Consider the following 26,523-nt stretch of genomic DNA (forward strand, 5'->3'; position numbering starts at 1 on the left):
CTTTCCCCCTTTTAATAGAAATATAACACCAGGGACAGAAGGGCTGGGCAAAAGAGAAAAACTGAGGATGGAGCTAAAAAATACATAACTTTATGAGATAGGAGAGGAGGAGATACTTGCAAAAGTAGACTGTGTTAAAGCAGGCATACGAAAATCTGTAGAGGGTACTTAATAGAGGAGAGGTTCAAATGACAGGGTGGTAATGTAAAATGTTGCAAGATGCTGCTGAACAACTAAGAAGCAGAGGTAATCTAGAGAGGAATTTCAGCACACTGGCAGAGAGGGAAGGGGCAGGAGACAGACTGCAGGATTACTGGGAGGTAAAAAAGGGAGGTAGTAAATACAGACTACCCTTTGATGCGCCTTCAGTAAGGCTCCGGTTTTTATGAAAAATCAAGGAAGAAAATGAAACATCTGAGAAATGTAACTGTTCTCCAGTGGCTCTAAATATCAGTGTCCCTGAACACGTAAGCAGTGATTTGTTTCAAAACCTGGGAAAGGTTAATACACACCTGTAACTTACTCCCCAATCAGGGAAAAAGGGGGAATGAATGACCTCAGACAGACATTGATAAAGATAAAAGGAAAGAATAGGGACCAGACCTTGTAAACATGCAGTGATATTTGCTAGTGAAAAGATAAAGGAGTGTCCTTACTTATCATAAGTCTTCAGTAGGATATAACTAGTATTTCTAGATCTTTTATGGTAAATAAACTCAACATTTCTTGATTTATGGGTCATGACTGAATTGGGGAATGGGATAATCCACAGTAATTTTGTTATTTGTGTACTCAACAGAATATAAAATGGAGGCGCTCAAAAACAGAAACAGTGCTTCTACATGCATTATTCGAAATTCATCTGTTAACCTGGGCCACACCAACTTAACAGGGGAGAAAAGGTGGATCTGATGGTTTTGAACTCCTTCAGAAAAAGAATATGCCAGCTGTGCCTGGTGTTCCTTAACTTTGAATCATTAGCGAAGTATGCTATTGGGCAGTAAGTCTGATTTGACAATTTCATCCTTTATATTAACACAAAACTTCATTTGTTTTCAAAGTTAGTCAGGACACTTCAAAAAGGGTATTAAGTTGGTATAACAGTGTATAAATATTCATCAAAATGGCTTAAAGTCAGATCAGCAAAGTGTTTAACTTAATAGTTCACAAAGTTATGGAAATATGTTATTATTTTAGGAATATGAAATTAGGTTTTAAACATATTTTCTCTAACATTTTACCCACTATGCATATATTAGACATTGACATAAGAAACTTTCTGTTCAATCAGAGAAATTAAGTAACCTGGAGAACCCTCTAAGGCTTAGAGTCTAAGCCGCCCTCTTCATACTCTCTGCACATCCTGTCTGGGGACTTTAGGTACATTTTCCAAAGAAAAAAATGTCACTACTGTTTATATTGTTATGTTCTGCTTCAAATCTGCTTATAGGTGTGGGCACAAAAGGGCACTTGAGGTCCATATCCTTCAAATCAATAAGCATTTACAACTTCTATGATTTTCTTTATGAAAACATCTCACCTTATTTCCTTCTTGGAAACAAAGTAACCCAAATAAATTAAAAATCATTGATAGTATCACACCCTGCCCCCTTTCATTTTTTAATAACAAATTTATTTTTATTTGATGTATAGAATGAATACAGGTTTTCAATCACATTTTTATTTTTCTATCAAATGTAAGTATTCTCACTTAGACTTCATGATGACCTGACCTTCATGATGACCTGCCCATGTTAACTTGGGCCAGATTGTTTTCTACAGGTTGAGCTGTTTTAAGGGTATTATCTAAGAGACTGATTTATGAACTCTGTGGCTTCAGTGTCACCAGGGAACACATGCCAGATAATCTTCAGCATGAGAACAGACTTGTGCTGTCCAATATCCAATATAGCAGCCACGAACCACATGTGGCTACTGTAAAAAAAAGAAATGCAAAATATCTCACGAATAGTGTTTAAATGAGTACATGTTAAACTGATAATATTTCAGACATACTAGGTTAACTGAAGCATTAAAATAATTTAATTTAAAATAATCTCAATAAGGCAATTAGAATATTTTAAATGACACATGTGGTTTGTATTATATTTCTATTAGATAACACTGACATAGATGGTAAAAATGTTAGAATGGTGTTATAGTCAGAAGAGTCTACTGACGTAAGCTATTTATGCTCTTGTTTTAGTACTAACCAGAAACATATAAGGAAGTAATAAGAACTAAAAAAATTTTTTCTCACTACTACTATTGTATTTATTTTTGGAGTTAATCTGTAACAAAATAAAATAAAATACTATTTATTGTGCTTTTTGAAGAGTCAGTCTATAGTTATTTCAACTAAAATTCTATTACAAATGTAAAAAAATACAAAATATAGTTAATTTTATTTTTCCTATTACAAATTTTACAAATATAAAGAATAAAAAATAAAGGGATTTTTAGTGGAATCTTACAAGGACACTAAAAAATGAGTATGTGTACTTGTACCTATTATTCCATTGTATAAATAAACATCTGATAAATAAGTGAATAGAATCAGACCAGTTATATTGCTAAAGAAAAGCTTTAAGCAGCCTCTGAAGAAGAAGGGGGTTACATTAGCATGATTAAATATTTTTTTCTGCAGGATTTGTAGACTTAGTATGCAAATTTCCATTGGGTAGCCTATAATTGAAAACAGGTAACAATTATAACCAAGACTATCAATTATAACCAAGTTTACTGAAATAAAAAGTTCCATCATAATGGAAAAATTAGCTGCTCACAGTTAGGATGCAGTGTAACAAGCACTGAATACATTTAATTTAGAATTATAATCATTTGCTAATCAATTAAAAGTTTTAAGCAAAATTGTGTGTGTTTATATGCATACATATATTTTTATTTATGTATTTATTTTTTAAGAATCAGGAAATCTATGGTGAGCATACCATTTTTTGTTATTAAAATATAATTTAATGCAAAACTTGTTCTATATCAAAGAGCAGATTGGCTAAAAAGTGAACATAGATGCACAGGGAAAGGATTCTATCTAAATAGGTTTCTTGTTTTTAGGTATGGAAGGTTGTTGTTGAACCTATAAATACTTTTTATCAGTTGGACTAATAGAAAAATGATCCTCCCCTTCAGATAACTCACTGGACCTTACAACATTATCAGCATACTGAAGGCTCCCTGAGTAGTATGTAAATAAAACAACTAAACAGCAACAGAAGGAGAAAAGCGGCAGCCAATAGCAGCTCCAAATTACGCCACACCATTTGCAACAACATTCATGGAAATATGTGTATATGGGTCCTTGGGTTTATCCACATATACATATCTCTCCATAGACGTGTACAGTAAGGGAGGGGAAAATGTAGACAATTAGCAAAGTGAACATGGATGAATAAACCTGCAAGACTCACATGAAACAAAACAAAGTGATTAGAAAAAAAATCACTAGTACAAATGATAGAAAATTAAGAAAGTCTTCATTTTATACCTTTCTCGTTCTGGTGAATGCAAACTAGTATCTGGTCTCAAGCAGTTGGTACTAGCACTCCTAGCCCTGTCAAGGGAGGGCTGCAGTTCACTAGTGCCAGTGCATTGCATCCAATGGTAGAAGAGAAAGACAAAGAAAACAAAGAAAGGAAGACCATGTTAGAGAGTAAAGCATAAAATAATGTCCCCTTTACATAAAATGTAGAATCACCATGATTCAGTTCACAAGGGTGTGAAAGAGCTGACAGGATGACGGTGCAAAATTTTGTTTAGAAAATGAAACTAAACAAAGATTATGCTTGAATTGCTTTGCATAATTTTTTTAAAAGGGTCTCAGACTGAAAAATGAAACCAAATCACACCTGCTTATGAAACACACACACACACACAAAAAAAAAAAAACAAAAAAAAACAAAAAAAACTGGATACAAAAAGCACTACAACAAAATGCCTAAAACTTCATTACCAAGAACAGATGCCACACCAAAACAAAATGAAGGACATCAGAGGAGAAAAATTTTACAACTCAGCTAGACAAGGGAAGTGGAAGGTCTTCCACATGTTCTTACCTAACCAATATTTCATCAGTAAATCTCAATACTTTTGAGTTAAAACAGAAATGATGAAGGGGAAAGTCCTGTCTAATCACTGATTTGGTTTGAGTATGTGCAGGCAGAACTGAACTTCACAAATTAATATCATCCAAAAATAAAATAATATGAAATTAATTATTATAACCAAAATCAACAGGTAAAACAAGAAATAAATGACAAAGAAGACAGCTAGAATTCTGACATTTGAGTAGGACTTCATTTAGAGGAATCTAGAATTCATGTTTTATAATTAAAACTATTTTAGATACCATTAATTAAATGTTTCTCTGTGTATAATTAATTTCAAGGAAAATGTTAATGCTTTATTAGAATGTAAATGTGCTGTCTTTAATAGACAAAGGATTAGTTTGTAACTGGGACTCACTGTTATGGTTCTTACTGTAACTATCCCAGTGAGAACCATTCTGTAATAAAGGCATCTTGGGCGGTAAGGTTTTATAATGCCTAACAAGATGTCTGGAATATGGCCACACAAACACGCAGGAAACAGAAAGATATATATGAAGCAAATTTTACTAGGGTATGAAGAATGTAGGTGGCCTATAAAGCTACAAACATTGATGGATATTTTGCTGTTGATTTTTTTCTCAAAATAAAGCAAATTACTTATTTGAAGGTAGAAATAGAATAATTAAAATATGGAATCATAGACATCTGTCTTCAAAATTAAGATAACTCAAAATTATAATTCAATTGCTTTAATTTGAAAAATATCTGCTAACTACTCTATATGAATTGCCAATATTTACACTTACTATGTAATCACTGATTTAATATTATACCTGCTTCCATGGAAGTAAACAACTCGTAGCTCAAAGTACTAGCCAAATATTTATGTAATCTGGGAATTAAAATATGACTAAGAGTTAATATTCTAATAATTCAATAACTGACCAATATTGTAGGGACTAGGTTGATCATGGTACTCAATTAGGTTAAGGAAAGAAATGGCAAAAGATCAAGAAACTACTCTAGTGAAGCAAGTTTTTTCATTATAAGCTTCTAGATCTAAACCTGACCATAGGTATAATCTATAATTGGAAAGTGGGAGAGATGGGCATTAGATGCAAACCAGAATATGAAATCTCATGCAGCAGAAAATGACCAAAACAAGGCCAAACTTCATCTGAATTCCTTTAAAATCAATGAGGGCTTCTGAACTATCTATACCACCGAGAGCAAAGTAGGTTGTTAATCAATTTTTTGATAATTTAATAAATTGCTCACTGTGAAAGTCCATTGTCCATTTTGGCTTACATTAAAGTATGATAAATAGAGAAGGGAATAACATTTGCTGAGCACATCATAACATCAAACACCTCACTGGTTTAGCCATGTGTATACTAATGGTTGAATCCAAGGAAAACTCTTAAAGCTTTAGTTTAAAAATGTATTAGAGTACAATGTTCAAGCACAAATTGAAGACAAATTTTACTGGAACTAATGATTCTGTCTCTTTACAGACAATTGTCTTCAACTCCTAAACTTAGGCAGCTATCCTTAGTAACAGGATGCTATATAACTTCTAATCAATTGATTCAAAAGTGATTTTTTCAGGAACAGGGATCAGCATAGGATGGGGCAATGAATGGAAAACAACATACAATTTACAGTATGAAGGTCTAAGTTACTGCCATGGCTTTGCCACTTATTGGCTGTTCACCCGGGTAATTCAGGTCAAGTGGCTAAGCCTTTTTCTATGGGATGCTGTGAGAATTGAATGAAAAAACAGGTATAAAGTATCTAGGACAGTGAGGCAGCCACAATATTTTCTGTTCAGCATTACTTTCTGAGGATATATTTTATGAAAAAGAGAGTTAGATGGTTAAGTGATGTAAGGAAAAATGGCTTAAACAATGAGAGATTTCTTTAGTACGTGATTTTAATGTGCTGTGCATATTAAATCTCCAGGGAGGGGCTTTAATTTGCAATGTTTCCAAAATCTGTCTGAGTAAAATACTTTTATTGGTAGAACATCACAATGGACTAACTCCTCAGAATATATTTTTGGAAAAACTAGTTTAGTGGAAAATGTCGAATAGACCTGTTTCTTTAATTCTTTCTCTGTTCCTTATCAAATTAAACTTCCTTATCATCTTTCCTTAACTGTAAATGAGAATAATAATATTAATATCATACAGTTACTGTCAGGAAATTGGGATAAAGTACATTAAATACTTAACACTGTGTTTGGTACTCAATAAAAGTTATTTTCCTTGTTTACTGGAAAAAAGTAAATCCTCAAGTTTTATTCTGAAAATTCATAAGTGAATAGATATAATGTGTTCTGAAGATATGACTGTACAAAATGATTAAACTACTGGTATGTCATATCATGTAAACTCTGATATTTCACCTTTAGAAGTAGAAAATAAAAAAACTAAAAATTTATAAATTTGGCTATTCTCTTTAGACTATTAGTGTGAATATGTTAGAAATTCCCGCTCAGGTGCCTAATAAACATAAAGTTTTCAGGGCTTTTTTAGTTGTTGTTTTTTTACAGTTACTCAGATCAATAGGACTCTGAGAAAACTTTCCGAATTTCTGAAAAAATTGTCTCTATTAACAAACTATTGGTCACGAAGAACAACAAATGGTAAGCCTGGACAGTTGAGCATTATAAAGAATGAGTTAATTTTTTACAATATTTACGATTTTGTATATTTACCCCCACTCCACAAACAGAACTAAAATTTTCTTATTTTACCCTGTGGCACTATAAGCAAAAATGGCAGTAGTTATTAATAGGACTTTATACATATGAAAAGTTAAACTAATTCCTCTTAGCATGATCATGATTGCATGATTAAGCAGGACCTCGTGTTCTATGTACTAGTAGACATAATATATTCTGCATTTGTCCTTGCATTACTGGTATTCCAGTTATAGCTCTTTCCTACTTAGTTTTTATTGGCCAAAATATTTGGAAGAGTTTGTCTGTCTGTTGGTTATTTCACTTCCTTATCTTCTTCTAACTCCAAATAGACAATAAATATTTACACACTGAATTCTATAAGTAATCTGTAAGAGGATTTAATTGGATGTGAAATCCAAGATGTAATGAGATGAAAATAAAGTATAGGTTCTAAGCTCCAATTCAGAGAAGACTATCAGATCTCCTTTCCTTCTCACCTTTAAAGAGGCATCATAACATTCTCTGCCTTTATGAAAAAGTTTGTGCTGCAGCATTTCAGAATTGTTGTGATGAAGGAGGGAAGGGTTAGAAGTTAGCAAGTCAGATATCCTCTCTTTATCATGAAGGAAGTTGAAGCTCAGCAATTAAAAACTGTAAACAATCAACACAATCAATTTTTCTCAAAGTGCATATAAGTCACAAAAATAGAAAAATAACACAAAAATAAAATAAAAAATAAACTGGTAAAGATTTTATTAAAGGCAAAAAAATTATAAACAATAGTAGATTCCAAAAGGAAATTTAAAAAGGCTAAAAGCAAAAGCAAACGTATAATCATGGAAACAGTAACAGTGCCATGCACAGTAGATCAGACCTCTGTGACTAGACAGGTATGTGTGTTGGGGTGGGGCTGCTCATAGTGAGCACTTAGGCTTTTAACTGCAGAAATTGGTTCCTCAGTTTTAGGAATGTGTACACAGTTCTGCAGAGGCTCACCGGTCTCTGCATTTTTGAGTATACAAATAGAAAAGTCAACTGCCTGGATCAGAATTAAAATACATTTGGAAGCTTTTCCACAGCCTCCATATAAAATGAAACAAATTTTGAATATTTGGGAAAATAATTTTACATATTTGTGATTATACCACTAGGGAAAAGACGGAAGAATAGTAGAATGGAAAGAGAGTCATCACACACAGTTAGTATTACCGAATCCCTGTATTTACCTGGTAGTATGTAGGCATTCTGCACTTCGTCCTCGTTTTGCTCTGGGCAGCATAAGAAGCTCACTGCACAGACAGGATGGGTGGTGAGTGAAACAGATAAGTTATGAGGCATTAAATGACATGGGATATGCCAATGGTATGCCGATGAAAACATGAAAAGGGAAGAAACCAGATTGTCTGCACTAGCATACTTGCTTGAGAAGTTAAACAAAACATGACAGTATTTTTAAAAATTTAAACAATAAAGTACAAACATTATGGTCAAAGTCCTAGTTTTTGCTGATTTGCAATTGTATTTCAAAGTGATCTTACAGAATATAAAAACAAAAGAAAAACAAGCTTTCCCCAAATAAGACATAGAAATCTATTTCTAATTCTAGACACTTGGATTATTTTAATAACTAGAAAGGCCTATAAACTTGGTCTTTCTCATAATGATGGGAACCCTACATTTTTTTAATTTCTTTTAAGCAACTTAAATCATGATAGTTTTGTTGGCTTTTATAGCCACTAAAAATACAGTACTACATATTATGTTTTGCCTTAGCAAACCAAGAGTATATATATTAAAATAGGATTGTTATATTTTAAACGTGATACTTTTTATATATTCAAATTAATTCAACTCTATTGAATGCCTTGGGCAAGAAGTCCTTTTTCTCCCTCCTCACCTAAATTCATGGTGGTCTCTGCGATTGTAGACAAAGAGGCCCTCATTCAACTCAACCCAACTCAAGCTGAGCAGTGTGGAATCCTATTCCTCAGAGCAGCTCCTGTCCCAGTAGCCAATATAACTTCTCCCTCTGAAGGTAATGCACCTCCTCCCACAGTACGATGACAATTAGGGAGGTAAGAAGCTCTACCTGAGTTCTGTATCCTTGATTACATGGCAAAAAAATCAACCATTAGCATTGCTATCATTCCCCTACTCCTCCCTGAAAGTTTCTCCATTTCAAAAAGACAGAAGAGAATATTCAATAGGTGGGTATTATAAAACCTTAAATTATATCCTGAGCTTGTGGTCAGACATTTTATTACAGGTATGGTCAGTTTGGAAAGTAAGTCCGTGGGTATGTAGAGAGTCACAATGCAGATTTTTAGTAATTATGTCCAGGATATATTTTTTCATAAGAATTCATCTCAATATTTTCTACTTTATAGACATTTTATGGAAATATATTTGATAAAAAGTAGGTATATAAAAATATTATTATTGATGTTTTCACAGAAACTGCAATGTTATCTATCCTTCAGATGACTCGCATCTAAAAATTTTAATAATATAAAATACATAATTTTATAATTACATAAAAACAACCTAAAGGCTACAATCAACAAAATATAAAATATTTGAAGATTGCTTATGTTAGCTCACTTCTATGATATAGGCTAAATCAACAATAAACTGAACATTAGAAAGTAGCTAAACATAACATTTTGATTTTTTTAAAAATTGCCCTATATTATGACAATCTAATATTAGCCAAGTTAGAAAAGTTCAGTTTTGAGTGATGAGTTACTTTTACTCTCTAATGTACTATGCCAAGATATCAACTATACATTAAAAAAGAGCAAATGATGTATAATGTTGAGATCATAATTTAAACAAATACCTGTCTTGCTCTGATAAATACTGACTATCCACATCTCTGGATCTGTGATCAACTGGACTTCTAGAGGCATCATGGTGTCTGGTTGGAGAACGTGACCTTCTCGTTGGATGAATTTCATCTAAACTCCTAAAATTATTACAAAAAATCCATATGCATCAAAGGGGATCATCTTCCCAAATCAGGCAGGCAGACTAACAGGGAAGACTTGACAGTAATTGGCAAACAACTGACATAGCTAGAAAAGCACTGGGATCATAACCAAATAACTATTTCACCAGTGACTTTTAAAGACACATCTCTATGAATGCTCTGTTTTTCCAACCTTCTTTTGCAATTCTATCAAAAAGGACCATAATGTTTATCTGCTTACTTGATTAAAATTTCAGTCAGGGTCAGAGGAAATAAAGCAATATATTACTTATAACTTATACACTTTTCCAAGTATTTAATGTGCTTCAAAAAGACAATCCTAAATTTCTAAAAAGTATATTCCTCCTCTTAATCTCATTGTCTTTGCCACTTTCCTCCACACATCTGATTCATTACCATTCTCCTAACAGAAGAGACAACTAGCAAGCAGAATACAAGAGAATTATTCAAAAACAGTGCTTGGGACATAAACTTCTTCCACTCCTTGAGAAATTTCTTGAGATTAATGAACAGAATGTTGGGATGAAAGAAGAGAACTTTGGGCCATGAATAAAAAGGCTTTTGCCTACAAATGACTGAAAAAAAATAATTTTATTGCCCAAACCATGATTTCATTTCAGACAGAAGCCTGTGGTAGTTTATAATGTTATAATAAAAAAGTACTGTCAGGAACACGTAGCCCATATCCAACCTTACCTCTGTAATGGCACATTTGGTAAACGTGAACGCGGCCTTCCCTGATCATCGCCGCGGTGAGGAGATACTGAGCGTGAGCGGTGATGAGTTGTTCTTTGCTGTTCTGGCACAGTTAATGTTGTAGATTTACTTTCTCTAGCACTAGACCTATAACCTACTGACAAGAGTACACACAAAAAAATTAGTCAGTATTTTATAATGTAAATGTTAATGTGGAGATAGCAAATTATATCTAAGGAGCCACTGACATATTAAGATAAATGACATGCAATCAGTACTATTAGCCATATCTTCAAAGCTATTACGTGTATGTACAAAGAGTGTAACAGATACATGCATAGGAAAAGGTTACAGTTTGGTTCAAAGGTACCATGAAGATACTGAATATAAATAAATATGACAGTTGATGCCTCAGACATTATAATGAGTTGAGATACGATTTTAATTTAAAGAATGAATGAGTTAGTAATGTTATTGCAACACAAATCAAGAACTTGACAGTAAACTAGAGTTGATATACAAGTCAATGCTTAGAAATTTGGTGTCTCTTTAAATACTATTTAAATTTTTCTTCCAAATTTTTTTTGAGTTTCAGATAAATTCACTAATAGGTAAGTGAAAATAATTTCATTCCAATTTTAATTAACAAAGAAGAGTAGCAGATCTTCACTATTACAAATACTGATTGTGAATTTTGCAAACCACAGATAATATTGCAAATTTCAAACGAAAACAATGTATTGGTGGAGATGACTATGACAGTAACGCAGAGAGAATTAACTCTCCCAAAGAAGCAATCATCAAATCTACCCCAGACTTTTGAAATTATCCCACAAATGTGTTAGTAGTAACATAATTAATAGTTAATATAATTTCAATTAAAAATACATTCTAAAAGTCATTCTCTGTTTATATTATCTTTAATTTTAAGATAAAAAGTAATCTCAAATCTATAGTAGCAGTTTAGTTACACTTTTTAACAGGGTCACTGTTTCTTCTTTTTTTTATATATATATTTTATTGATATTTTACAGAGAGGAAGGGAGAGGGATAGAGAGCTAGAAACATCGATGAGAGAGAAACATTGATCAGCTGCCTCCTGCACACCTCCCACTGGGGATGTGCCCGCAACCAAGGTACATGCCCTTGACCAGAATCGTACCTGGGACCCTTCAGTCCGCAGGCCAACGCTCTATCCATTGAGCCAAACCGGTTTCGGCTGTTTCTTCTTATTAAAAGTAAAATATTAAATTTTCTGGCCAAAGAAAAATAATTATATTTACAACTACATAAAATGTCCATGAACCATGAAAACATTACATTTAATTGGGCAGCCTGAACTGTTATTCACTTAGTTATTAATAACTCCCATTTGCCATAAAACATCATTATTAAAGGAAGACTAAAATTCTTCAACAGTTTTTTTTTTTTTTTGTGATTGTATGATATTTTGACTAAGCTTAACTGAGAAGCTAGGTCTTTAGCATTTTATAAAGTGCAGTTTGTCAATATTGAGACCAAAGAAGCTCAACCATTTTGTCACTCTAAACATATCAGTATAACAACCAAATAATATAACTAAAAATGTTATAATTTCATATATTTTCATTTTATAATAAAAATAATGGCAATTAAGCTATTATTTTGAGTTTCATGCATAAAAGTTTCTTTGTTGCTGTTCAGATGTATAAATTGTAATAGTAAGTCTAGAAAAGAGACCAATTTACAGTTAATGAAATTATTTTGTAGCATATTATAAAAAACTAGAGGCCCCATGCACGAAATTTGTGCACTGGGGGGTTGGGGGGTGTGGGAGGGTCCCTCAGCCCAGCCTGTGCCCTCTCGCAGTCCGGGATCCCTCTCGCAGTCCTGGACCCCTCGCTCCTTACCACCCACCTGCTTGCTGCTCCTTACCTCTTGGCTCACTGCTCCTTAGCACTGCCACAGAGGTAGGAGAGGCTCCTGCTACCGCCACTGCGCTAGCCAGCTGTGAGCCTGGCACCTGGCTGAGCAGCGCTCCCCCTGTGGGAGCACACTGACCACCAGGGGACAGCTCCTATGTTGAGCCTCTGCCCCTTGGTGGTCAGTGTGTGTCATAGTGACCAGTTGTTCCGCCAGTCCTTCTGCAGTTCGGTTGATTTGCCTATTAGGCTTTTATTATATGGGATGATGGCTGTTTTTAAAGATATTTAATCCAAAGTCTAAATTAGTTAAACATTTTAAATTAACTTTTGGTATCTTTTAATAACATTTGGTATCAATTACACAACAATTATGGAGGCTCAATATTGAATTGAGAGCATCATTTCAAAAGTTCAATGAATATTCAAGGCATATAAGTAGAAATTTCCAATTTGGTATAATTATTATGAATAACTCGGAGAATTTGGATGTCTTGCTGTTGTTAAAAGGGTACAATTAATTTTTGTCTTGGGTTCTTTGTCTTTATATAGAAATTAATGTATTTTTTATCCTATTCTAATATGCATACGTAGTTCTTGTCTGCTTTTTACAAAACAATTTAGTTTTCTTATTATGTTTCATTTGTGGTTGACAACATGTACTCTACCTTCAGAAAAAGGTGGGAGAGAACTGCTATTTTATGCATAGCTCAATGTTTCAGTTTGCTGAAAGTTAAAAGTTAGAGGTTTTCTTCATTTTCTGAACTTGCCTAATGCCCTGAAAAGTTGAGGTTGCAAGACGTCTTGCCTCTGATTAGGGCACTACATAAATGGTTATTTGTGCTTTTCTTATGCTGCCAAAATTACTTATTTTAAATAACAATAACATTATGATAACTATAAAATTAATAAGATGTAGTTCTGTAGGCCTCAACTTCTTTCAGAGCCTTAGATTCCCTCAGTGGAGAAAGGTACCAAAGCACCAAACAAGAGCACTGAACTCTGGTTCTAAGAAAAGCCAAGGTAGTAGCAAGTTACCTAAGGGGTGGCTGTGATAGAAACTTTTCTGAGTGCATTTTTTAAAACATATGAGGAAAAAAAGTATGTAGAATTGGTATCTATATCTAAATAGATTTCTCTTTATATTGGATGCTAAGAAATGCATTTGTAATTAACCTCTATATGAGAATGTGTCAACACACTTTTCATTAACTTATCCTTTGACTGTATTTTAGCTTCTTGCCCTTATTTTACATATGCTCATCTTTCTTCTTTAACATGTATGTTTAGCCCTGAGTGGGTTGCAATATTCTATTTGCCACACATAGTCTTTAGGAGGTACCATATACTTATTCTTGAGCAATAAAGAGTATACTTGAAAATATAAATAAATTGTATTATTTCCTTTATTAATTTATAAAGAGACCTCTGGACTATAAAATGGACTATTAATTATTGTTTATGTAATTTATTAGTTATATTCTATGAAAATTTTCCCTCATTGAATTTTAAATGTTAAATAAAAATGAATATTTTAAAATGATAATTTAGAAGTTACAGAACACCATGACATGGCATATTTCATTATGGAATATAAGTATATTTAGAACTCAGTGTTCTTTGGTGGTATCCAAATACTAATGCCATCTTTAGTGGGTCCTATAACACCCATTGTGGCTGTTGTCCATGGAATCTTTCAGGGAAAGAAGAAGGAACTCCCCCTTTTAGCATTTATTAAATTGGCCATTTATTAATTCATTTACTATCTTGCCTCAGCATAAAATATACAAAATTTTTAGCTGAATAAATGTGAGAATCAGCCATAGAAGTGAATTATATATTTTTTTAATATATTTTATTGATTTTTTACAGAGAGGATGGGAGAGGAATAGAGAGTTAGAATCATCAGTGAGAGAGAAACATCGATCAGCTGCCTCCTGCACCCCCCCCACCGGGGATGTGCCTGCAACCAAGGTACATGCCCTTGACCGGAATCGAACCTGGGACCTTTCAGGTCCACTGAGCCAAACCGGTTAGGGCAGAAGTGAATTATATTTATACTAGTGGCCCGGTGCACGAAATTCGTGCACATTAAAAGGGGATTAATTAGAGGAAATAATTTAATATTGCTATTTGCCCTTTCTCTATAATAGAAGTGTCAGAGATGAAAGAAAATTAGTAAAATGTATATGAAAACCTTCCTCCTGTCAGAGTCTGGGGAGCACCATGGGACCCAGCGTCAAGTCCCTGCCCACCCACATGTGCCTCAAAATCACTTGAGACTCAGCCGGCCCCCACCCGCATTGGGCTAGATCCAGACCTGGCCAGTACCACCCTTGTCAAGCCCCGCCGGGCAGGGGACGTAGCCTCAGATCCCCTGGCTCAGCGCCAGGACGGGGGGCATGGCCTAAGGTCCCCCAGCCCAGACTGGGGCAGGGGGCATGCCTTGAGGTCCCCCGTCAAGCCCCGCCAGGTGGGGGATATGGCCTGAGGTCCCCCGTCAAGCCCAGCCGGGTGGGGGGGCACAGCCTCAGGTCCCTCGGCCTGGCACCGGGAGGGGGGCACAGCCTCAGGTCCCCCATCAAGGCCCACCGGCAGGGGGTTGCAGCCTCAGGTCCCCCGTCAAGCCCCGCTGGACTGGAGGGGTGTGGCCTGAGTTCCCCCGACCCAGCACTGAGGGTGCACCTTGAAGTCCCCTGTCAAGCCCCGCTGGGTGGGGAGCATGGCCTGAGGTCCCCTGTCAAGCCCAGCTAGGCAGGGGGGCACAGCCTTAGGTCCTCTGGCCTGGTGCTGGGGCGGGGGTCGTGGCCTGAGGTTCCCCGGCTTGGTGCCAAGGCGGGAGGCGCGGCCTGAGGTACCCTAGCCTAGCACCAGGACGGGAAGCATACCTCGAGGTCCCCCATCCAGCCCCGCTGGGTAGGGGGCATGGTCTCAGGTCCCCTGGACTGGTGCTGGGGTGGGGGTCATGGCCTGAGGTCCCCCGGCCTGGCGTCGGGGCAGGGGGTGGGGCCTGAGGTCCCCGTCAATCCCCGCTGGGTGGGGGGTGTGGCCTGAGGTCCCCCAGCCTGGTGCCAAGGTGGGAGGCATGCCCTGAGGTCCCCTGTGAAGCCCAGCCAGATAGGGGGACGCAGCCTCAGGTCCCCTGGCTGGGTGCTGGGGCAGGGGGTGGGGCCTGAGGTCCCCATCAAGCCCCGCCGGGCAGGGGGTGCAGTCTGAGGTCCCCCGGCCTGGTGCTGGGGTGCGGGGCGCGGCCTGAGTTCCCCCAACCCAGCACTGGGGGTGGTCCTTGAGGTCCCCTGTCAAGCCCCACTGGGTGGGGGGCACGGCCTGAGGTCCCCTGTCAAGCCCAGCCAGGCAGAGGGGTGCAGCCTCAGGTCCCCTGGCCCAGTGCTGGGGCGGGGAGCGTGGCCTGAGGTTCCCCGGCCTGGTGCCCTGTCAAGCCCCACCTGGTGGGGGGCATGGTCTGAGGTCCCCAAGCCTGGCGCTGGGGTGGTGGTAGCATCCTGAGGTCCCCTGACAAGCCCTATGGGGGTGAGGGAGGGCATAGCCTCAGGTCCCTGCTGATTGCTCATTAAGGTTCCTTATGGAAACTTGGTTTCAGCTGTGGCTGCAGCTATCTTTGTGACAGAGTGATGGTCAATTAACATATTCCCTCTTTATTAGATAGGACTAGAGGCCCAGTGCACTGATTCGTGCACCAGTGGGGTCCCTCGGCCTGGTCTGTGCCCTCTCACAATCCGGGACCCCTTGGGGGATGTTGGACTGGCTGGTTTTGGCCTGATCCCTGTAGGCCAGGCCAAGGGATCCCACCAGTGCATGAATCTGTGCTTCGCACCTCTAGTATGCATATAAGATCTTTGGTTAATCTCTTCCCACCCTTTCCCCCTCCACTGAGATTCATCAGTCTGTTCCATGCCTATGTGTTGAGCATCTGCCCCCTGGTGGTCAGTGTGTGTTGTAGTTACTGGTTGAATGGTTGAATGGTCAAACAGTCAAACAGTCGCTAACTTAGGCATATATATATGAATTGTTAACAACACCATTAAAGCTGGTTAACAGTCAAGATTATTTTTAGAAAAGTTTGATGACTTCCTACAAGGAGTAACTTGATTCTTATTTAAATATGCCAATGGATTTAAAATACAATCACTTTTCACTTTTCAATTTCCTAAAAAATCAACAACTAATAGTCTGTTAAACTTTGTGTTAAAGTTTCTGTGGAGAATGTGTTATCTTTTTAGGAATAAACACAAAGAAGAAGAAAACAAAATATTAAATGTTGCCAACTATTATCCAAGATTATTTTAAACTCTCACTGATGGTCTGATAGTCAAGAGTGATAACTAAGTATGTAGATGTGTGCACCACCAGCTTTATGATTTTTAGAAATATTTTTCTTTAATACAGTGATTAAATACTGTATTTTCTCTGAATTATGAAAGCAACTAAAACCTAATTTTAGAGAACTCTATAATTTTCTCCTAGTTTTAATGAAGTTGTAAGTATCTCTCCAAATTGTGAATTTAGTCACTAGTGTGGAATCTGTCTGTTTACTTTGCCAAAAGCATCACCCTCAAATTAAGTGCATCTGTATTTGAGAAATTACATAAATTAAGGGAATATATGTCAACATTGTCCTAAAGAAATGCCTTTAATAATTCTTATTTATATGTCCCAAGATTGTTTCTTTAATTTCTTATTTTTATATTTCCTTACTTTTTATTAGTGAATCAAGGAAATAGTACAGGACTAGTGCTAAGAAAATAATCCTTTACCACTTGGTTTTACTCACTTTCTGACAATAGTCAGATGAAAAACAGATTTGAATTCCACAGTGCCACAAAAAAATTTTCTGACTTATACGACAAAAAATTGTGGACTTAAAATGAATCTTTCTAAAGCATTTCCTTGTTTTAAAACATACATACACATTCTAGTTATAATCAGGGGTAAACACATCACAAAAGCATTAGAAGTTAAGCCATGCCACATGCAGTTTTAAACTCTGCCATGCACCCTTCTCAATATATTCCATGGACAGCTACACTATTTTCAAAACCAAAGAAGGGAAATCACAGATATACAAGATAAAACATAAGAAAATGGATTTTTTAAAAAAGAAAATTAACCATATCTTTTCATAATGAAAATTTTTTCAGTTATGCTCACAGCATTGTGAAATAATGATTTAAACCCAGCTAGCCATGCTTCCAAGCAAGAACCTAAGTTTAAAAAGTGGGGACCTCAATGAATAGCGGCTAGTCAATTTTAAATGTTCGTAGTAATTTGGAACACAAGTCACCATGGAATAATATAATAGTGATTTATCTGTGCTCTATCTCCAGTTCAGTATCCCAAAGACATCTGGAGACTGACAGTGAAACAAGCACAGACGCACAGTGAAACAGGGTCATGCTCGTCACCCACGCACCTGGAAGCACTACTCCAATACCATCATCCACCTCATAATCTGAGATGTCACTATCACTGATTCGCTGAGATCCTGCACAACAATAAGGCAAACAGATACCTCTTGTCTTGTTGGTTTATGAAATGTAAATGACATGGTCACAGTTCTTTAAAATTCCAGCTAATTACATTACTACTAAATACTTTTGGAAGTAAAGGATGAGCAGATTTTTAAAGTAACGTTTGTTCTCCAAAGATAACATTTTCTAGGTATTTCCTCCATAAAATCATAGAAGGGAGGGGACTTCATAGAATAAGATTTTGACTTTTCAATTTATTCTTTAGTTCAGGCATTATGCTAAAAGCCTATTGCAAAGTGCATACACTGTTTTCTATCCAGTGAAGTGCCCTCCTCTGCAGTTTGAGGAGGATGAGTGGAAAGGTTCAAAGCGACCTGTCATGGCTGGAGCTCCATTGAGCTCAGATTATTGCAAGGACATCAGGGCCCGTTATAAAATATGCATGGTTAGCCTTCAGAACTAGCCATTACACTGCATTAAACATTAATATTGAGGAAATGCTTGATCACAGAAGCACTAACATGAAATATTTAATTATATGAGGAAAACAATTTGGTTCTATATTACCAAAGAGAAGCATCTATGTTTCAATTATTGAATGAGAGATTTAGTCATAATTCAAATTTAATAGATATGTCCAGAAAAAATAGTTTTTCCCAATCACCGGTTGCAAAACAACAAAGTTTATATGTTCATTTTATTTTTTTTAGGAATAATAATACTAAAAATACCTAGGAACTATAAAGTTTTTAAGAGGTTGCTGCTCATATATAGCAATCCATTAATAACAACAAAAATTACTTCATCACCTAACCAATCAACAACTGAATAAGTACTGGGCAAAGAATTACAATTCAGAGTGTTTCAACTTTCAGCTCTGGAATTACTCTGTTTTGTATATATCATATTCATTGGGAAAATGTAGAAAATAGTTTTGCCAGGTCCCTTTACATAAATGAATACTTTTCCAATACTCTGATCTCTAATAGGCATTTGAGAAAATATCTTGAAATTTAATCTCATTACAACATAATTAATTTTGGTAACTAAAAAGACCTTTAACCTACTTTGTAGTTTTTTGTTGGAGCTTTCTCCATGAATGTGTCGCCTTGGCATGAAAGGTGATGGCTGAGGCAGAGGTAGTGAAGATTCATCATGTGTCTGCAGTTTATACCAATGTGGTTCATCGTCTAAAAGTGCTGTCTCCAATTCTATGAGGATCTGCAAGGGCATTCTCAAATTAAGCAAGCACATTTACCAAACATAATCTAAAAGGCAATCATAAGCAATGCGTATCACAAAAACTTGAATAAGCATTTGACTTGAATCTTTACAGTATACATCACCTCTCCGAGAAATTCGCTCTCTTCTTCTTGCACTCTTGGTTGATCCCACACAGTTATTTCTAACATTCGTTCTCTAAAATCTCTACGATGTACATGTGAGTAGACAAAAGTTTGATTCCATTTTGGTTCTAGTACTTTCTTTACGGTTTTGGTCCTCCTCTTACTTTTATCACTGAAAAATAAGTATGTTTTGTAAATGAAAGAGCAAAAACAAGAATATGCTGCCACCTACTGTAGTTACATGTGATGCTGCTATTGGGATTTAATTCATTTCTTTTAATATAAAAACCTAAAAATGCTGTAGAGATTAATGCTATTCTTGTTTTAACTACAATGCAAGCAGTAGTTATGATTATAGGTAAACACATACAGAGGTATGTTTTAAATGATGTGTAGCTATCAAAGACTAATATGTATATAATTAAGGTAATAGGAAACTTAAAACCTGGAAGATCATTTTTTTTTTTAAATACAAAGTTTGAGGGCTTTGCTTTTATGAGATAATGTACTTTATTCCCTTAGATAATTATCTATTAAATGTTAAAACTATATCACAGATGTATGCAAATGTCCACACTCATCAAAATGTACACATTAAATATGTGCAATTTTTAGCATAACAACTTTATCTCAATAAAGCTTTACAAAATAAGTAAAACTATAACCAAGAAAGGAAATTCTGCCTTTTCTGTAAGTAAAGATTTTTGCATATTTTTCTAAAATTATTCACTACCTTCTATCTGGAAGAAAATACATTTTTACATAGGGATTCCTGGGCCGCCCATCTACCCTAGAAGGCAGATCTGTTGCTTGCAGAACATTTACAATCAGCTGGTGTCCCACTTTATCATACCACAGTTTCACCTAAGAGCAATGAAGGAAGAAATTATTTGTAAAAATAATGAGTTATAATTTATAAAAGAATAATAAAATTATTTTTTAATAAAAAAATTTTAATTGAATTATATATATTATTTTTGAAAAACAATACCAATTTGAAAGCATAACCACTTAGAACTTGACTTTTCTCTTCATGCATTTTAAACATGTCTACGACTGCAGTGTTATATTCTCTTATATCATATCATGCTATGAAAATAATGATAAAAATTTTATAAAAACTTAAGGGAAGTAGCGGACTTTAAAATTATTATCCTTGTGGGGTTTTTTTTTTAATTCTCACTGGAGGTTTTTTTAATCTTATTGATATTTTAGAGAGAGAGGAAGGGAGAGAGAGAAACATGGATGTGAGAGAGAAATATTGATCAGTTGTCTCCCATATATGCTCAACTGGGGACTGAACCCCCAACGGAGGTATGCGCCCTGACCAGGAATCAAAACCACAACTTTTTGGTGTATGGAAAGATGCTCCAACCAACTGAGCCACCTGGCCAGGGCCATTCTTGTTTTTAAATGACAAATGAAAGTGGTTGGTGGTTATAAGTGCTTAATAATTATAGTGTGCCTAAATGTGTTTTGTAGTACCAATATGTAGATGAATTAAAATTGAGATTTGATATTTGGAACAATATGTACAAGAGAGTTGGGAGATCAGGAAACACATTTACTGTAGGTCTATTTTACACCAGTTACTGCTGTTTTCTTTTTTGTCTCATTTAATTTTTACAATTAACTTATTATAGGTTAATTTTCATGAGAGAAGGGGAAAAGAACAAAGGGATATGTAATACATAAATGATGCCTTCAGAATAAGTGAAGGCCCAATATAGATATTTCTCCTAAGATTTCATGATAGTTTGAATAAAGAAAAATGAGAAAATGACAAACTGAGCTATTGTTAGACTCCTAAGAACCAGGACTTTGGCAGCCAATATAGTATTTGTGTTGGCAGCAGACAATGTTAACTTTAATTTTGTTTTAAAATTTTGATGTCAGTTTTGGTTTTATGGTTAAATAAAAATGTAATTGTTTAATGGGTATATACTGGAACATATTTAAGAGTCATTATAAGCAGATAAGCTAATTTACCATGGGATTGTTTTTTCACAGTAAGGGGCAGATTAATGATTCAAACACAGATTTGAATGAATTCATATCTCTGTTCCCAGTTAATCACAGAGATGTGTTTTTCATAAAACCAAAATGGATTTTTATTCCTCTTAAAATACAGGTGGAGTGTATGAGAGATTTACACATACAATGAAAATGAAAAGATGGCAGGGAAACTAAAATAAACATATAAGACTCAACAAAGTTATTTAATATATCAAGTTAAAACTAAGAAAGATTTTAAAATAACAGCAAGCTTACAGTTATCTTCTTTAATTAAAACCATGAGAAGAGTGGCAAAAACAGATTACAGAAATCCATATTTTATAAAAGAAAAAGATCAACTAATATTTATAGAATAATTTAAAGCAACATTTTCTTTTAGTTATTTATACAAATGTCCAATATTCTACCATAATCTACAAAGATGGGAGTTTTCATAATTTATCCATAGTTTATCCAGCTTTTCCTCGGTCATCAATAAGGCAACAGTGAGGAAAATTATAGCTTTTTCAGCGTGGTATCAGCATAATGAGTTTCACCAAATGTCTTAAGAAGTTAAAAAGAATACTTTTAAATGTAAATATTTCCATCTCCAGGCTCATAAGGTTTTAAGTAAATGACACATAATTTGCTGAGTTGATTATGTCTAACCAACTACTTACTTCAGAAACTTTTGTATAACAGACAAACTAGAATGGATATTGTATTTACTTAGGTTAGTTATCATTTAATGTTCAGAACATCTGGTACATTATAAGCACTCAATAAATATTTTCAAATCAATATATAAACAACAGAATGATCTAAAAAAATGCATGAAAAATGCATTGATGTTGACTATGGTGTTAAGTGACTAAAAAAAGCCATACATTTTTTAAGATAGACTCAGAACAGTGAGCAAATACTAATGGTCTTCACCATGTATAAAAAATACATACAGAAAGTTGTCCTGGTAAGACTTGCGGGGCATCTTTTAGAGCTCCAGGACTTGTTGGAGAAATAACAGAAATGGAAGGCCTTTCCATCTTCTGAGATTCAAAAGAACTTGAACCTAAAATGAGAAAAACAAAAACAAAAAAACAACTAAGTAATTTTCAGTAACACATTTGTACCATATGTGTGGTGAAAATCTATATAAAACCCTAATATGCAAATAGACCGAAAGGTGGAACACCAAACAACCGGTCTCTATGACGTGCGTTGACCACCAGGGGGCATGCGCGAAACATGGCGAGCATCAGCAGTAGGTGGCAGAGTGTGGAACATGGCAGGTGTCGGCCACGGGGGATGGTAGAACAGGTGAGCAGGGGTGCCAGACCAAGGCAGAGCGCCGGTCACTGTCATCAGGACGAGCCTCTTGTGGTTACTAAAAATTCTTTGCTTCTGCGTGCCACAGTCCCACCCGGCACCCGCACCCACTACCAGCAGTGGCTGCTGACCCTGATCGCCCCTCAGGGCTTCTCCACCTCCCCCTGCTCCTGAGGGACAATTGGTGCCAGCAGCCGCCCTTCGCACCCGCTTGTACCTGCTGCCGGCACTAGAGCTGCTGCTCGCACGCACTGCCAGTGCTGGCCCTGCTTGCTACCGCAGGCAGCGCTAGGGCTGCTGCTCATACCTGCTGCGGGTGCCAGCCCCACTCACACCTGTAACCAGCACCAGAGCCACCGCTCGCACCTGCTGCCAGTGTCCGGTGCTGGTCCTGATCGCTTGGCACCATCAGCAGGTGCAAGTGGTGACTGCCGGCCCTGATCACCCCTGAGGGCTTCTCTACCTCCCCCTGCTCCTGAGGCGTGATTGGAGCAGCAGCTGCCACTTACATCGACAGTGCCAGCCCTGTTTGCACCCACTGCTGGCACCAGCCCAAATCGCTCTGTGCTGTCAGTGGGTGTGAGTGGGGGCAGCACCGTCAGTGTGTGGGAGTGGTGGCGGCAGGGGCAGGGCTGCGGGCAGACAGGGGACCTGGGGCCTTGGCGGAAGGGGCCAGGCGGGGGTGTGGAGGATGTGCTGAGACCAACCCCTGTGCCCACCGCAGCCTCATGGCACCACAGTTCCTTTCAGGTGCACGAATTTGTGCACTGGGCCCCTAGTAGTTTTATAAAATGTTAAATGCATGTTATTTGTATAAAACCAGAATTAAATACCAATAATAACAGCAGAGCCTACTTTCAATTAGATAGTTGTAGAAACTTATGCCATCTTCTTTGATTAACCGCCTATTTTACAGGTAATTAAAAGGATATAATCAAATATTTTATTTATTTGCTTCAATTTATAAGTATTGATTTTCTACATTTTTTGGAGATATAGTTTAGGCTCTTGCATAATCTCACATGTAGGTAAAAGGCTTCACACTTTTAATGAGAAAGATGGTACCCGTTATGTCAATTATCTTGGCTAAAGGATCATCTGTTTTGAACTATCCTTAATCAAATTAAAATGTATGCATATACAATTTGTGAGTACATCTAAGCCTGGAATTCATCACTGTTTTAAAATAAGATTTACCATCTATCTCAGTTTAGCTCTTACAAATGGATCTCTTGAAAGTCTGAGAATGCTGTCTCTATGATTCACCACAAGTGTCTTGCTCCTCCCTACTTCTTGTGGAGGAGGCTGGCTCTCTACTCAGCCATTCCATGAGGCCCTTTCTCCCCTTTACCAAATGAAAACTCTCTAGTCCCAACTCACTGTTTAAGTGTACCCTGACACAACCAGCAGCATAAAATTTCTATATAATGCTGTTACTCCAGTAAGTATAACCTTGAACCCACAGCCATTCAGAGTTTAGCTTTATTGATAAAATTATTCATGGACCATTGGCTAATGATTTGCTATCCACACAATTTTTTTCTATCCTATAAAGTCTAATTTAAGCCACAAAGCATCATTCTGTGCCTGCCAAAGATGTTTAACTATAAGAAACAGTGCTATAATATTCTCCGTTCCTATGTCTCTTTTATCAATTTTCCTTAAGATAATATTATTTGGGGGAGTTTCAGTACAAGAACACTGGTACTTCTAATAATCAGTTTGTTTTTATTATTACAGCAGCTAATTCTTAAAGCATATCAACACTATAAATTATGCAATTGGTTCCATTTCCATTTGTATACTGGTTATCAGAAAACTCAAAACCAAATCTGGTCTCATCTCTAGCAGGTATGCATAACATGATGGTATGCACTTGATATACTAACCTTATCTCTAGATCATTGCTTATCCCACCCATATATTTTCTATCTCTTTATAACCACCATCACTTGTTTTCTCCTTAAATCACCATGCATTTTATATTTCTATAAGTTGGGTTACACAATAACACTTGGTGATCAAGCCCATGTATTATTAATGTAATGCCAATCCATGGCAAAGTAAGTATTTGAGTCATTTCCACATTTGCATCGAAAACTGCATTATGTATCCATACTTTATTGCATACATTGTCATCTTCTCTCATCAGGAGTGTCTTTAATGCCCATGTAGATAATTCAACCCTCTAGACTCACTATCCATTGACCCACTCATATCCATGGAACTTTCATATCCATGGAACTTTACCTCTACTCCAGCCACTCACTTCCATGATCACACCCAACACTGTTGTGGTGTAGTAAAATTATTTGTTAATGTGCCTGTTTCCTTCATTATGCTGCTCATGAGATTGACCCAATTACCAATCAAATGGAATAATCCAGTATCACAATAAATTTTTATGTAAAGTAAATAGAACTATCACAGGTATAATAACTGAGCTCTATGAGGGATCCTGACTTTTATGATTCAGAAGGGTATTGCCAATAAAGATTTTTGTAGACACACACACACACACACACACACACACACACACAGATTAGAAAAAGAAAAATTCTTAAAATAGAATACCTTTGGGTTTCCAATGATTGTCATGGATGCCAACCTCTGATATCATTGGAGATAACTTTAGTATAACAATACCAACTCTTTACATCAAGTAACTAAAGAAAACAATAAATCTTTATTCTTCAATTTCATTCAACACATATCATAATAACAAGGACATCTTCCTTATACTCACTGGATTCCAGGGGAGGGTGGGAGCTCTCAGGAATCCTGGGAATGTCACTAAAAGAAACAGTGTAGGGTGAAAATCCCATTAGCTGTAGTACTTGCCTGAGGCAATCACAGTCACATTTTACTTCAGTGGTGTGAAGAATCCTTTTGGGTCTTTATAGGTGTGGAAATGGACAGGAGTCACTATTAAGGCAATTACTAATGTGCATGAATGTCAAACACCACACAAAAATAAAAACTGCAGTAAAAATAAGTTTTTATATATTTAATAGCAAAATACTTTTAACATGACAACAATAAGACTAATATTGTGGCTAAAATTACCACAATATTTTTACTACCAAAACAGCAGGTTTTGGAAATAAAAAAATGTCAAAGGTAATAGTTTACTTCAATCTAGAAAATTAAAATGGCACATATTTTACAAATCAGTAATATGCTTTACAAACACATCTGAAAGAGTTTACTGAATGACAGGGATGCAAACATCTTTTGATACTAAAATAATATGGTGAATATCATGGGCAAAGTTAATAAAATGAAAAGGATGAATTGCATTGAAAATTAAAAATGATACAAGCTTGCAACAAAAAAGCCAAAATACTTTATATATGTGAATATATAATTAATATGCACATATATAACCCTATATTGAGATTCATATCTTTATACTGAAGTTAGCTAAATAGATGGTTATTTAGATATGATTAGAAAGTGACTTGTGAGAACACCCATTCCTGTCACACTCACAAATAACTCTGAATAAATATTTAATATAACCTCAGCTTAATCCATTATCCACTGTGACCTTAGGAACCCTGGACCAGCTTGGTTTGGAAATTGTGCTGTATGGAACTCCTTTACCTCTGGTATTCCAAAGGTATTTTAGTAAAATGTAAGGACCAGATTAACAATATGCAAGTATTAACATGACATATTAAAGCAGACTGGAGTAAGCTAGTATTAAGAGAATCATTAAAATAATATTTAAGAATTTCTAACCACTTACCTTATTGTTTAATTTCAATTTGATTTTCTTTGCACTTTCAAGGTAGTGGGGAGGAATGGAAACAAAAACAGTTTTCTCCTTTTGATTATTTTCCTGCCTCTCATTTTCACATTTTTTGTGCAAACTAATTCTCATAACCACCTATAATTTATACACTTTGCAACTGGAATTATAACATGTATGCATTTTATAAATACATGTTATTTTATATATATATATATATATGTATATATATATATATATGTATAATAAAGAATTTTTATAAAATAAATATTTC

The 26,523-nt window shown here is 36.0% G+C and overlaps 1 protein-coding gene across 50 annotated transcripts in view; it reads right to left on the minus strand.

Moving 5' to 3' along the window:
* RIMS1 (regulating synaptic membrane exocytosis 1) overlaps positions 1-26,523 on the minus strand; it is a 436,905-nt gene that overhangs the window by 111,416 nt on the left and 298,966 nt on the right. For 29 of the 50 annotated variants that reach the window (XR_013960390.1, XM_080664344.1, XM_080664328.1 and 26 more), the window contains 10 exons: positions 25,242-25,288; positions 22,126-22,238; positions 19,908-20,038; positions 19,175-19,346; positions 18,896-19,049; positions 17,771-17,842; positions 10,439-10,595; positions 9,593-9,718; positions 7,980-8,042; positions 3,506-3,595 (listed from right to left, as the gene is read on the minus strand). Coding sequence is in view for 49 of the 50 variants with exons in the window: in XM_080664344.1 (XP_080520470.1) it covers positions 3,506-3,595; positions 7,980-8,042; positions 9,593-9,718; positions 10,439-10,595; positions 17,771-17,842; positions 18,896-19,049; positions 19,175-19,346; positions 19,908-20,038; positions 22,126-22,238; positions 25,242-25,288 (1,125 nt within the window). In the remaining variant the exon portion in view is untranslated. The remainder of the gene's footprint in view (positions 1-3,505; positions 3,596-7,979; positions 8,043-9,592; positions 9,719-10,438; positions 10,596-17,770; positions 17,843-18,895; positions 19,050-19,174; positions 19,347-19,907; positions 20,039-22,125; positions 22,239-25,241; positions 25,289-26,523) is intronic. The other 21 variants (XM_080664327.1, XM_080664325.1, XM_080664342.1 and 18 more) reach the window with 7 other exon arrangements.

Source organism: Plecotus auritus (assembly GCF_963455305.1).
Source record: "Plecotus auritus genome assembly, chromosome: 4".
Classification (NCBI taxonomy): Eukaryota; Metazoa; Chordata; class Mammalia; order Chiroptera; family Vespertilionidae; genus Plecotus; species Plecotus auritus.